The sequence below is a fragment of the Varroa destructor genome, unplaced genomic scaffold (assembly GCF_002443255.2).
Source record: "Varroa destructor unplaced genomic scaffold, Vdes_3.0 BEIS01000003.1, whole genome shotgun sequence".
NCBI lineage: Eukaryota > Metazoa > Arthropoda > Arachnida > Mesostigmata > Varroidae > Varroa > Varroa destructor.
This window is the reverse complement of record NW_019211456.1, coordinates 51,024,964-51,037,666: the sequence shown is the minus strand read 5'-3', so window position 1 is coordinate 51,037,666 and position 12,703 is coordinate 51,024,964. Positions and strand designations below refer to the sequence as shown.

The 12,703-nt window shown below is 39.5% G+C and overlaps 1 protein-coding gene across 7 annotated transcripts in view; it reads right to left on the bottom strand.

Moving 5' to 3' along the window:
• LOC111246746 (uncharacterized) overlaps nt 1–12,703 on the bottom strand; it is a 64,147-nt gene that overhangs the window by 5,929 nt on the left and 45,515 nt on the right. For 3 of the 7 annotated variants that reach the window (XM_022796863.2, XM_022796865.2, XM_086982861.1), the window contains one exon: nt 1,835–2,040. In XM_022796863.2, coding sequence (XP_022652598.1) covers nt 1,835–2,040 — 206 coding nt within the window. Of the gene's footprint in view, nt 1–7; nt 1,202–1,834; nt 2,041–7,458; nt 7,652–7,791; nt 8,169–12,703 lie in introns of those variants that run through there. The other 4 variants (XR_002671784.2, XM_022796864.2, XR_015323225.1 and 1 more) reach the window with 4 other exon arrangements.

Below are 12,703 nucleotides of genomic sequence, written 5' to 3'. Positions count from 1 at the left end.
TGAAAAATTTACAAAATGTAGAAGACGATGCTGATGTGAAAATACAAAAAATATGATTTTTTAAAAATTGCGCATTACGGTGCAGCAAATTCGACGATTTAAGAACGTTGCTCAGAGTAAACTGGGTCGGTAAAACGAAAACCAACCATCGCACGTTGGTTGCAATCAATATCGGCCTCCAGCCATCGTATCAAATACATTTTTCTTTGAAAATATTATATGGCCGCAAAGACTATGGAAATTAACTTCGTTCAGCGCTTGTCGTTCTTCTGGCCGTATCATTTATGCCACTTGCGCGGATCTTGGGCAACAAGAAATTTTGAAGCGCTCAAGCGACAACAGGGATCTATCCTCGTAAGTAGCCAGTTTTTTTCGAGGCTTTATAGTACTACTCCTTATGCCGTCGTTTTCCAACCTTTTCCCACCTTACGCGGAAAAGACACCCCCCATACTAAGCGTTCTGTTGACCAACAGTCTTATTCTGCACACTATATAGATGAGACACTATTAGGAGATACACAGGAGTCACGGAGCTGAACATATCCTCCAAGAAGCGAGCCGGTATAGCCTAAGGCTTCAATAAAAGTTATAAGTTGGTGAACATATTAAATACATTTGTCTGCTCGTCGCAGTGCCTTGACCTCATAACTTGAGGAACTTGTTATGCTTAACTCTTCCTAAAGTTTACCATGGATTTTTGAAGACCCTACAACATACTTGAATATATTTTTATAGTGAGCCTTAAATTCCGGCTTTTTGATATAGTTGTTGGTGCCATAGAAAAAGGATCACCGGATAAGCACTTACGAACGAAAACGAGCAAATTTTTATTGACTCTTTCCATTTTTTGATACTTATTTTTTATATCAGTTGTGAGCGTGAAAGGATGAGACAGCAGCATGACAAAATTTGTTTTTTAAAGCGACTACCAATGCAAAACCAACACTAGACTAACTGCTAATCTAACCACCTAAACCACATTGCGGCATCGTTTATTTTACTCAAAGGCGTTAAGAGAATATTAGTTGGTCTATTACAGAACCTGAAAAATCTTCTTTCTGAGAATCCTTCGTTTGGGTAAAATATACATATAAACATGTTCTTAAGAAGAGATCTCGTTGTAGCAAGAGACTTTACGGCACATTAAGTTATGCCAAGCAAGGCCCGGGCGGCGTGGTGTGGGTCGCTAAGATGCATCTCTCTGAAAATTATGAACATCGCTAATTTTCGACGTTGGCCAAGATTAGCATAGTATATGTTGTATATATCCGGTTTTATAGGTCTGCTGGAAAAACTCTAGATAAGTCCAGCAAGACCTACATCAGCTAAATCTTTTAGTAGAAGTAAGGCTTTACCAATAGTGGAGAATACGTAATAATACAGTAGGAGTAATCGAAGGTGTTAAGAAAGCATGGACTTCTCATATAAGTTACAATAAAAATATCCGTTTTTTTCTGTTGCCTATTCAAGAGGACTGACGTTGCATTGCACAACTTATACTTTGGTCACATAAGGAAGTATCTTGAACCCTTGTCTCGAACCATCTACCTGCAGAGTCGCCTCTTGTCGAGTCTTTACGTTGATGTAATTTGCGAACCTTGACATATCTAGCATTTCTGTCATTGTCTTGTGTTTACAAAACGTGCGACAGAAAAGGGTATATGATGATACTATGCCTTAAATGCATTACGTATCTAGGACGATTTCTTGTTAGCCTTAGGAAACCCCGCATCGTTTTTTAACAAAAATTTTCAGAAATTGCCAAAAAAATGTGACAGATGACCAGATGTACAGCGTGCAATCGGGCCATGTCATGTTTGTTGCGTTATAATACCTGAAACACCCGGTCGGCATGTGATAGTTGCGCCTCATTGTACTTCGAATGTCTATCGTCCCCATCTGCTCCATCTGTCCTTTCCCGATCAGCACTGAGGGAGTAAACCGAGCAAATAATATCAATCAATTCGTCTCTCGTAATGCGTCCGTCACCGTTAATGTCGTACAGGTTAAAAGCCCATAGCAGTTTCTCCTTTGGTGTACCTGTACAAAAAACGTGCACATAAAAGTATAGTATAATCAGATATATTCGACTCATATATTGGCCTAGTAGCGTATAATCCGGCGCACATCATTTAAACATCTGCGTTTCGGGTCGGGCAAGATTCTAAACATATTTTAAGAGTCAAGAACACTATCATCTTATCACACTGTGTACCATGTAAAGCCCCTCATCATGAAGCACCACTGAGTTCAATTGGTTAGTGCAGCTGATAATGTGCAAATGTTATTATTTCACGCCCAAATATACATGCACACTTTCGACACACGAACGTCTTGCGCTTCTTCGCAGACAATCGTCTATGATTTCTATATCATCATTGATGAAGATCCTATACCAATATTCAGAAACAACCGATCGTACTGTGACCATAAGGATCAATTACCGAAAGCGATACGTGAAATTGTATTTCAGTACCTCAATACAACAGGTCTCGATCAATGCAATCTAGTTTTTTTTCGTTACGTCATGCGCGTGATGGCTCACAAAGATTGTTAACAACCCGTTATTATTTAGCTCTAAAGTATGTTTTTTGCCATTTACCGCCCCTCATATATAGAATAATCTAAAGCTAGATGCTTTACATTATTCGAAGCCAGGAGTGGGGCAATGGCAGCGAAATACTCTGACCGCAGTCAACAGACCGTCAATCTTAGGCGCTAGAGCACTAGAAGCTTGTTCGGCTTTTTTTTTTTAAAGATGCAGTAAGCATTTCATCCAAATCTCTATTGTGACCTTCGTGTCTACGATGGTTTTTGTATTGCACAGCTCAATCCTTCGACAAATTTTTTGCCCATCAGTAGCCGAGCTATAGTTCCGATATATATATATATATATGTACAAATAATGGGAACTAATAGCTACCCTCAACGCTTACTTTTCGAAAAGCTTAGCTGTATTTTTATGTAAAATGTTCAAGTATTTTGAAATAACTTCATTGGAGTACTGTATAAAGACTTTGCTCTCACGGATTCAGCCTTTCGATTTCTGCTGGTGATGCTACAAAGAAAATGGACCAATCTCCATTTTCTCCAATGGCAAAATAACAGCTCAGCTTGTATCAAGCAGAATATCGTGATAGCCTGGCTTTTTCGAGGTTATAAACAATGATGGAGAATACTATTATCTATACATGTATAACTATTGTTCTTCTATAGACAATGATCAGTTCCCTCGAGGCAATTTTCTCTAACTTGTCATAACTTCGGTCGTCACACGAAATGGCGTACGCGTACGCGACTAATACCAATATAGATTTCGCTCCCCGCGATGAGGGTTTTCTAATAAGGTAAAACAGGAACAGAAACCGTATACATAATCTAAAAAAACGGTAACCACAAATCATACCATTTCAATCGTACGTGAGAACGACATTATGTTGAAATAATAAATAGAAAATACCGAACAGTAATAATCCCCGAATCTAGTAACACGTAACATTCGTCCCTTTAATCCATAGGACCATTAGAAAAGGTAGAAGAGATTCTCAGGAGGTTCGGGGAAACGCTCAAAGGAGGAACTAAGAGCTAGTGGTAGATAGTGGTCTTGATGGAACCGCCAGGGTTGAGCCCCCTTTTACCGGATCACTTAAATTAGGCCTCGTTCTAATAGTGTCTGGCAGTACTACTCAAACGCCCTTTAAAAGAAAATAGACAGTAATAAATTCTGCGAGAGAATACATTAAACTCTCAAGATATATTTGCAATTGTACGTACACCCTGTAAGTTCAATATTGGATGTATACAGGATGTTGCACAACGTTTTAGTCGGTTTCTTAAATGCTGGTATATCAATGTTACACATATATATAGCGTGGGAGTGGTTTATCTCACGTTGGTCTAGGTATTGCAAATTAGTTCCGGACATTGTTTGGAAGACAGTCTACTCAAGGGCACATCTGTTAGGTATATCTGATTAGTGCACATAGGAAATAATTTTCTCTACTAGAAACAATATTTCAAACCGAAACCTCAATGGACCTTTGGCAATGCTTTTCTACTCCCTATGACATAACGTAAACGTGGATCTGCAGGCTCGATGTTCCTAGATTTGTAGAAGTTTCTTTGAAAAATTATAAACGTAAATAATAGATTTTTTGAAATAAGAAACTATTTATCTGTATTGATTATTTCAGCCTCTAGGAAACTGTCCAGGTTACAGCTGAATAAAAGTTCGCGTTGTTTTACGACGTGTTCTTTCCTAAAAGCCAACTTTAATTGCACGACCATTTTTATACGAAACCGTTTCGACTCTTTGTGTGCCGAGGCTGTTATCGTCGTAAGACTGGCTAGCACGCAAGGTACTATGCACGCAGTGAAATACAATCGGAGCGTTCAACTGAGACCGTTAGAGAATTCAGGCTAGACACTCGAAGCATTATACAGCATAGGGATAACAGAATGCCACTTTTAAATAATTCGTAACATTATGTTGTAGAAGTTCTTTGTAAATTTGCCGTAACTATTGGGAGAGCTAAGCAATTGCATCTTAAGTTTCCTGTATTGTTTTTTATTTTGTTAACTTGAATCATATTGTCAGGGTTACATAGGCAAACGATCGTGTTTTGTACTCAGTGTGCTATAAAACAAATTCATAGCTCACTTCGAGTGCGGCGGCGCCTCCAAGGACGCTCGGTTCTCCTCCAGCAGTTCAACTTAATCACTGCTAGAGCTCCCTTTGCTTGCACTTTTCCCAAATTCAGAATGCAGGGACGATTAAAGTTCCAAATGACTAAACTTTGCGAAATAAAAGTTGCCAACTCAGTTACCACAACACATCTCTAAACGTGACCATATATTGTATACATCAGCGAAATGTTACCGCGAATAGGTTGCACAAAAACTCCGGGATCCTAGAAATGACAAAGGCGAGATCTGCTAAGTTCAACCCGAAAATGCCATTGAAGTCCATTAACAGTTCTAACACAAAGAGGACTATGTCGTTCTGTTATTTATCCTTCATACAAAAACAAAGTCATTGTGATAGGCTTGATGGGTGAACCTTTAGCTGAGGGAAGCCGGTCAGAGGTCTGCCAAGTTGCTTTAAAATTTGTTCAAAGAGAAAAACTGGGTGATATAGAAATATGTCTATTTTCTCGGATTCACCTTAAGTTTGCATAGGTGCGCTTACATAAGCACTTCCCACATTCACGTAGTAGATAATATGATTTGGCTCTATTACCGCTGTCTTACCTGGAAACACTAGAAATTCTTCTTATTTTATCTATAATGCTTCCACGGTGATCTTCTGCAGAAACTGAATGCCCTCTCGAGTCAGATTTTTGATCATATCGATGATCTATCCTCCACAACCGCATTGCCCGGACTGAACTTTTTAAGTAAATATAATATGTATTTTACGAGAGCTATTACCTTGCTAGAATCGTAGACGAAACTTAAAAGCACCACTATCCACGCCGATAACCAGGTTGGGAAATTGTTTACGGCCCCGCGAATCTAAGGCAAATTGAGAGCACTAACTTTCGAAGTATAAGGCGTACGGAGCTCTTCTTCAATAATATGATTCGTGAAGTTATCGAGAAATTTTCAGTTTTACCTGTTACTACCTGTTGTCATGCGAGGTAGGTAAAGCTGACTGTGACAGCTGAGCGTTTTCTTAGATACTCAAATAACTGAGGTTAGTCAATCTTGAATATGAAATGTGAGATATCATAGACCACTTGTTATTTATTGGAAACCGTTGTCCGGCATTGTATCGAAAACTTTCTAGGAGATCGTAAGGCCATACAGAAATAGAGAAAATTACATAGTCAACATGTAAAGCCGAGACACGCTAAAAACGACAGTTAAATACCTTTTTTGCCCTGCGTGCCTTTGTCAGGCAATCTCATGTCGCGGCCATCAGAACCAACGTCGCGATGCTCGGCCTATTGTCGTTGTTTTTATTGCTGGTGTTGTGCCAGCCCTAACGCTGCCTCTTTGTGTTTCTAGTTCTACGTCCGATATCGTGTTTGGGCATTCTATCAGATGGCTAGGACACAACACTAAACGAAGTGTGTCTATGCTCGGAGTCGAACCAAGGCCACAACGTGTCCTTATGGTAAGCAAACAAAAATGTTACCCATTAATGCGATATGCAAGGCAGCACAACTACGTTTTCTTTTAATCGCTTCTAGGACTGTAAAAACCGACATTTCAGCGCCACTTTTTGTATTTGCTAGAAGTGTCATTCCTAGCGGTTAGGTATATTTAGTATAAGCATCATCCACGGTTATTCTCGCTTTATTACGGGATAAACTATTCACCCGTAATTTTGACAATATTCCCTGTTATTCGCTAAGGCGTCACTCATATACGATATGTATAGTACATTCTAGTGGAACTAAATTTTAAGCTAATAGCAAGCTAGGAGCCCCAAAGGCTTAAAACGTCCAAGTAGCGTAAAAATGTTTCAGGACAAATAGTCGCGCGAGCTTACCCGGACAACTTAAGTAAGAGTTGATACCTGCTTACTTGAAACTCCCGTAAATTTTTACATAGAAAAAAATCCTGGTGTACCAAGAATGTTGTTTGAGACGTTCTAATGAATTTTCAAGCGCTTTAGATCTAAACTCTATTGAAGGTCATTAAGAGGTTCCCCTGTTTTTTAGAAGGTGCAGAGAACTAGCATAAACGCAAATCGTCGATTTTAGGCAAGAAAGGAAGCCTTTAATCTTAATGGGGATTCGTTCTGCAGACAGGCATTGCATAGTAGTTGATATCTGATTAAAACAACGAGACGGCCTGCGTTCCCGTGTGCAGTGAGCTTGCTCTTTCGTTCTAGAGCATGTTGTCTTTCTCCTTATGCCAAAAATAGCGGATAAACTGTTTCTCACTAGCGTAAACAGGCTAAGAAAAACTCTTCTGCATATTTAGATCCTGCACGATTTATCTATATATCAGCTGTCGTCTGCTCATAGTATGCTCTAACTTCGACATTAGTTGGCGACATTTTTGCACCAAATATCGGATTTGTGCCTAGGAATTCAACTGAGCTCCTGCCGTTGTTTTCTAGAGATGAGGGCTCAGAAGGATAACAACACTTGGCCTAAGCGGGAGTACTCATCACCTGACGCAAGCCGATCGTGGCTCCAACTACTCAAGTTATCCATAAGCCCTTGTCGGCAAGAAGCTTGTTACCAGATGCATACATAGCAGATTTTATCTTGCAGTAGTTGTATTTTTCCATGATTAACTAAAGTATGATAGAATAAAGCGAACTTGTTGTCCTGCTGGTTCATCAAGAAGCCTTTGAATATTTCATTTGATATTATTCTAGGTGTTATAGCGATATTAGCCCCCAATAACCGAGAATCAGATTTTCTTCACCCTCTAAATCAGGTCCTAAAATAAAGGATATATTTAATATACCTACATTTGATCGCAATGCTTAATACGTACCACCAATGTTCTTATCTAACAAAGTGATGGACTTTCTGTACGATCTCAGGCCTTGTCTAACGTAAGTAAGCCTCTTTAAGACAGGCCGGAAAATAGCAATAAATTAAATTGGTCATGTAGAGTCAGCTCGCCATACTTTGGCAACACGAATAAATCGCGAACTTCATACATAAGAGTTCCTACGGCTCAGCGACTGAAACAGGAAGATGGACGTTAGTTTCTAGATATGCTTCTCGGTTTTTATCGGTTCATTGTTTTTGTATATAATAATAATAATAATAATTAATGCATGAGACGTCGAATGCACAGAACTGTAAAAGCGTGCATGCTTACTTGATGCCTCAGCAGTTTGGCCGTTATTATTATTTTGTTCCTTCCTTATTTAACTTAGGCAGCGAAGGTTCGGGAATGTGTGTGAAATTGCAAGGCCGAGAATTTCTTGTCATCGTGGTAGTTTTAGCCTAGTTGGCCTTATTGCTTCTTGCTGCCATAATGACGCGCCTGTTATTGAAGACTCCTGTTTTATTGCTTGGTATCGGCTTGCACTGACCGATGTACAGCCGTGAACTAAGGATAGACCTGTGGGCAGACTCCTTGTTGCCCAATACTGCATACAGTATAGCCAACGTACAGGTGGCTTGACTGCTATACTCATGTGTAAAGGATGTGTCGCAACAAGATGGAACGTCCTTTTCCTGAAAATGGGATATCTGGGGAATTGCAGGCCAGGCAACAATAGACGAAAAGTAGAATCCTGTGTAAGAGTGGGCGCGTGGCTGTGGCCACTTACAAAGCTACGGAGTCATATGAGGCCTTCGATATCGAAGTAGCGATCAATTAGTTGACATCTCGTATAACAGGGCATGATTTGCAAAAATTATAGAATTAGTTTCATGTATATGCTCAAAATGCATTCTCTCATTATCGGATTATACTGATTATATGCTAGTACAAAACGAATCGTACGTTAAAGGGTACAAGCAATTAAATTTCAACGGATGGTCTATATTATGTAACTATAAAAGCAAATATGACCAGCGGTAGAAGAATCGATGCACTGAAAAGACAAAAATGATTGTCTAAATGACAAAATCATATTTAAAATTATCTCTTTTTTCTGTATTCGTATTTACATGCCCGTTGCAGTACGAGCTTCTGTATTGTAGACGGGAAAAATATTCGACCACAACCCAGCCAGTATTATACATATATGTATCCTTTTGGTTTTACGCCTTTTTTCTAAATAGTGTCTGAAAACGCCTTTTTCTCTGTAAATCCGAGGCAATTTTTCTATGTAGTGACCGCGACATTATGCGGATTGTTGCGAAAATGGAAGGTTCCAAGTAGAAGAGGCGCATTTTCAACATCTACTTCATTTCGTTCTTTGTCAAGATCCGACAGCCGCTGAAACAGCATAGAGGTTTGCGCCGTAAACAACTGCGACTCTAATTGCTCACGACTAGTTTGCAAAAATCAGCTGTGCCATCTTGGAAATGAACGATGCACCCGGACCTGATCGGTCAACTCACATCAACGAAAACCAATCGAAGGCGCTTTAGAAAGATAACGTTCCGTAAACAGGTCGTGAATTTGGTTTCTATACAAAATTGTCAACGGGGACGAGAAATGGTGTCCACATAAATATAAAGCAGAAAATAGAAAAAGTAGTTGCAGGAAACAGGCCTAAACTCAAAAAATTGAACCTATGCCATGAAGACGATACTGTGCGTTCGATAGGAGTGGAAGGATCCTGTACTTTGGGATCCGATAGAAAGCAGCGCGGTCAAGCCTAGTTGCATCGAGTGAACAAAGGAAGTCACCCTACTCCGTGCTAAGCCCCCTTATTTAGGCGGGACCTCCTATTCCATTTACTCATTTTCCAGATTTCGCTTCGGCATTTTTCCTATCATTGGTGAATGAATTTTGTAATCGACGATTTATCAGTGAGCAGGACCTGAAAGTTTAATACATATATATGTATGTATATAGCCCGTGGCTATATATCATAGCCATTTCTGTCGAGGTATTGCTTGAATAAATGGCACTTTTGCCGGTACTAGAGCATGACCAGTGAACTTGGTGACCGCGAGAGAATAGAAACGTCGAAGTGAAGTTGACTGAAGACTAGTTAATTCGAGTATGGACGTAGTGGTTGGCCAAGCTGCAAGGCCAAGGGCCTGTGGCGGTGCCTTAGAGCACGTAGACGGTTGTAACCGACACTACTAGATCTTAATTCGACTCGTAGAAGATCTCTCGTATGTGTGTCACCGAACACGGTCCCCGCAGGCGAGGCTAAAGTTTTGCTTCAAGCAAATAGAGCAGCTACAACGACGGCTCAACAATAGTTGGGGTACACACAACCTCTTCACAGCAAATCCTGGACGACGATTAACGGAAATCACTGCGTCTGCTATATTGGCAAGAAGTGGGTGAGAGCGCGTACGACTCAATGGGTCACGCAGCCAAGTGTTATGCCCGTATTAACAGTTCGAGGCATTGCCATTGCTATATAAGGGCGGGACGTTCTTCCAATAAGTACCATTTGTGCCCATACTGGTGCGTTGTCAACTGAATATAATGGTACAATTACGATCGAGTAGTAATGTTTTTTCGGTCGAGTAAGATAGCTCGTTTTCGATTTAAACATCTGTGAGTAAGCAGACGAAAAGGTGAGCTTAGTCTTCCTTGCGTTTGCACAGTTAGATACAACACATTTTCTGCCATCGAACGTCGGCTGCAGGCAATGCAATCTCTTCCAAGATCGCGTAATTCGATGTCTTCAGAATCAGTGGTTATACGCTTTTGTTCGTGAAGATCAAACTACTACTAAAACTCTCAATATTTCAAAAATCTTGACTGTATTTGACATTTGCGGCGGATTGTATTCAAGGATTTTTTTTACGTAAATTCAAATGTCAAGCCCTACAATATAACAAGATAATACAGAAGAGTAGAGAAACTCATTCGTCAATAACGGGTTTGTCAATACCGTTGAAGGGCTTTTTTTTTTTTATCTACATTCGTTGAAGACACCCGATATAAAGTCCTTAAAATACCGGTTACAAGTCTTCATACGTACAACTGTGTATAAGCATCTCACTAACTATTACAGTAATATACAGAAATTTATCGTTTATCGTTACCGGTTAATAACCAGCAAACGGGTTAAACATAATAAGCACTAGATATGTATAGCGCTGAGCAATGACATTTTTGCATATAGATCATATAAGCCAAATTATCGCAGAATGCAAGCAGTCGCCTTATATTTGAAGTTTGATCTCCAATTGGAAGCATCTCGTGAGATCCTCGGAAGGCTTGCTTACGATCCGACTGCTGCTTAAAGACATTTGTGTAAATACTTTTTAGAAAATTTAGCTCCCTTGTTATGTTTATACAATTTTATCTTCAATTAATAATAATGAAGTATAGTGAGCCGTCCCATACCCGGTTCCTCACAGAATTGAGCAATGATTCTAACTGTAATGGAAGTAGAGGCTCGGTTGGCGCACTTCACAAATCAACCAATTTGATATATGGTCACGCCCTACTACTACTACGTATAATTTTTTACGGCAAATGATGTCCGGACAACAGTGTATTCGGGCCCATATGACGGGGCAAGGCGCTGGAAAAGGGCTGCATGGCGGACGATGTTACGTTGTAGGTAGGCCCTCGAACGATCATGGGAACGGCTCGATGGTAGGCAACCAGCGGACGGTGTAGCGTCTCGAATATGCGACATTCCGAGAATCGAACATGAGGTCTATATATATAGTCACTGTGTGACTTTTATCGGGCTAAGTAGACGCTTTCAATGGAAAATCTTGAATTCAATGATGTATTCAAGGGAAAGATGCGGTCTGCCTTAACATTTCCTTACCACTACGTAAACAAAGTTAACGTTTTTCTTCTTCAACGTTCTTCTTAAACGGAGTTCTACAAGACAGCGTTTTTGGTCCTCGGAAAAATTAAAATCTGTCAAACACTTTACGGTAAATTTACTGTACCTGTATCTGAATGTCTTTATATATGATACAATTACATTGAGCAGTTAAAGCAGGAAAAATTGTATACTTCTTAATAGACAATTTTTTAGTTGGCTTCTCGATTGTCATAGAGGAGACCGGCCTGTTCAATAAGTCGACGGTGATTCCAGTTCTAGTTATCGGTCGCACCTTCGCTTTTATTGCTGAATGCTTATGTATACTTCCGTGATATAGTCACCATCTCGTACTTGCGTGTTACATGCTTCAAAACTAACGCTAAAGATAGCAGGTCATCACGCAATCAAATAGGATTATATTTCTTGACCCATGTCGTATATGAATGATTTTGACTTAGTCACAAAAAACCCCTCGAAAACTAGAATCGTCTAAAATGATCGACACATTTTACTAAATAGGTAGAAAACTAATGTGAATATGAGTCAACAGTGGGCAACTAATGTCCTTTGAGGGGTAATCTATTATTACTTAAACCTCTCCTTCGGAAGTTTAGTCGGTATAATACAATTACTTTCGGAATCATTTCGTTGTCGTCTCGTCAAGGAGAGACGCCTTTGTTAAGGTAGCTCCTATCATTATACTCGTGAGATTTATTAAATGATGTGTGTATATCATTAAACAGATCTCATTATATATATATATATTGTGTCTTTATAATCCTAGCTACCGTTTATAAGTTCAATAAAAGCACACAGTTGATATTTTTCTAAACTTATGTCATAGCGCAGCTGTTTTAGACTAATCACAAACTACGACATTTGTATTAAAAAGATCAGTCACATGATAAAGTCAGATTTGACCTTAAGATAAAATGATTCTATCGAATTAACCCATTCATAGTTTGAAGGATTTTTGAAAAAGAAATGTTCTAAAACTTCGGTAATGAAGTCCGGCGAAGTTGCCGTGTTTAGCAGTGACACGTTCGTATCGGTCGGGCTCGTTAGAGAGACATTAAATTATGAACAGAAATTTTGCCAATCCGTGAAGCTACTCCACCCTAAGATTCAATATACTTATATAATGCGTATCTATTATCTGCCACGCCCTATAGGATCTAAAAAAATAGCGTTTTTAATATCAGGCCAATCGCACATATTAGACAGAAAGAACATATTCCGTGGCTAACCAAGTACTCGCGCATGAGCATGTTATACATACGATTACCTGAGGCATGAACAAATGTCCTTAACTCGTCCTTAATGTTATGCCAGTTTCGATGTGCCTTTGCTCAGTCGTGT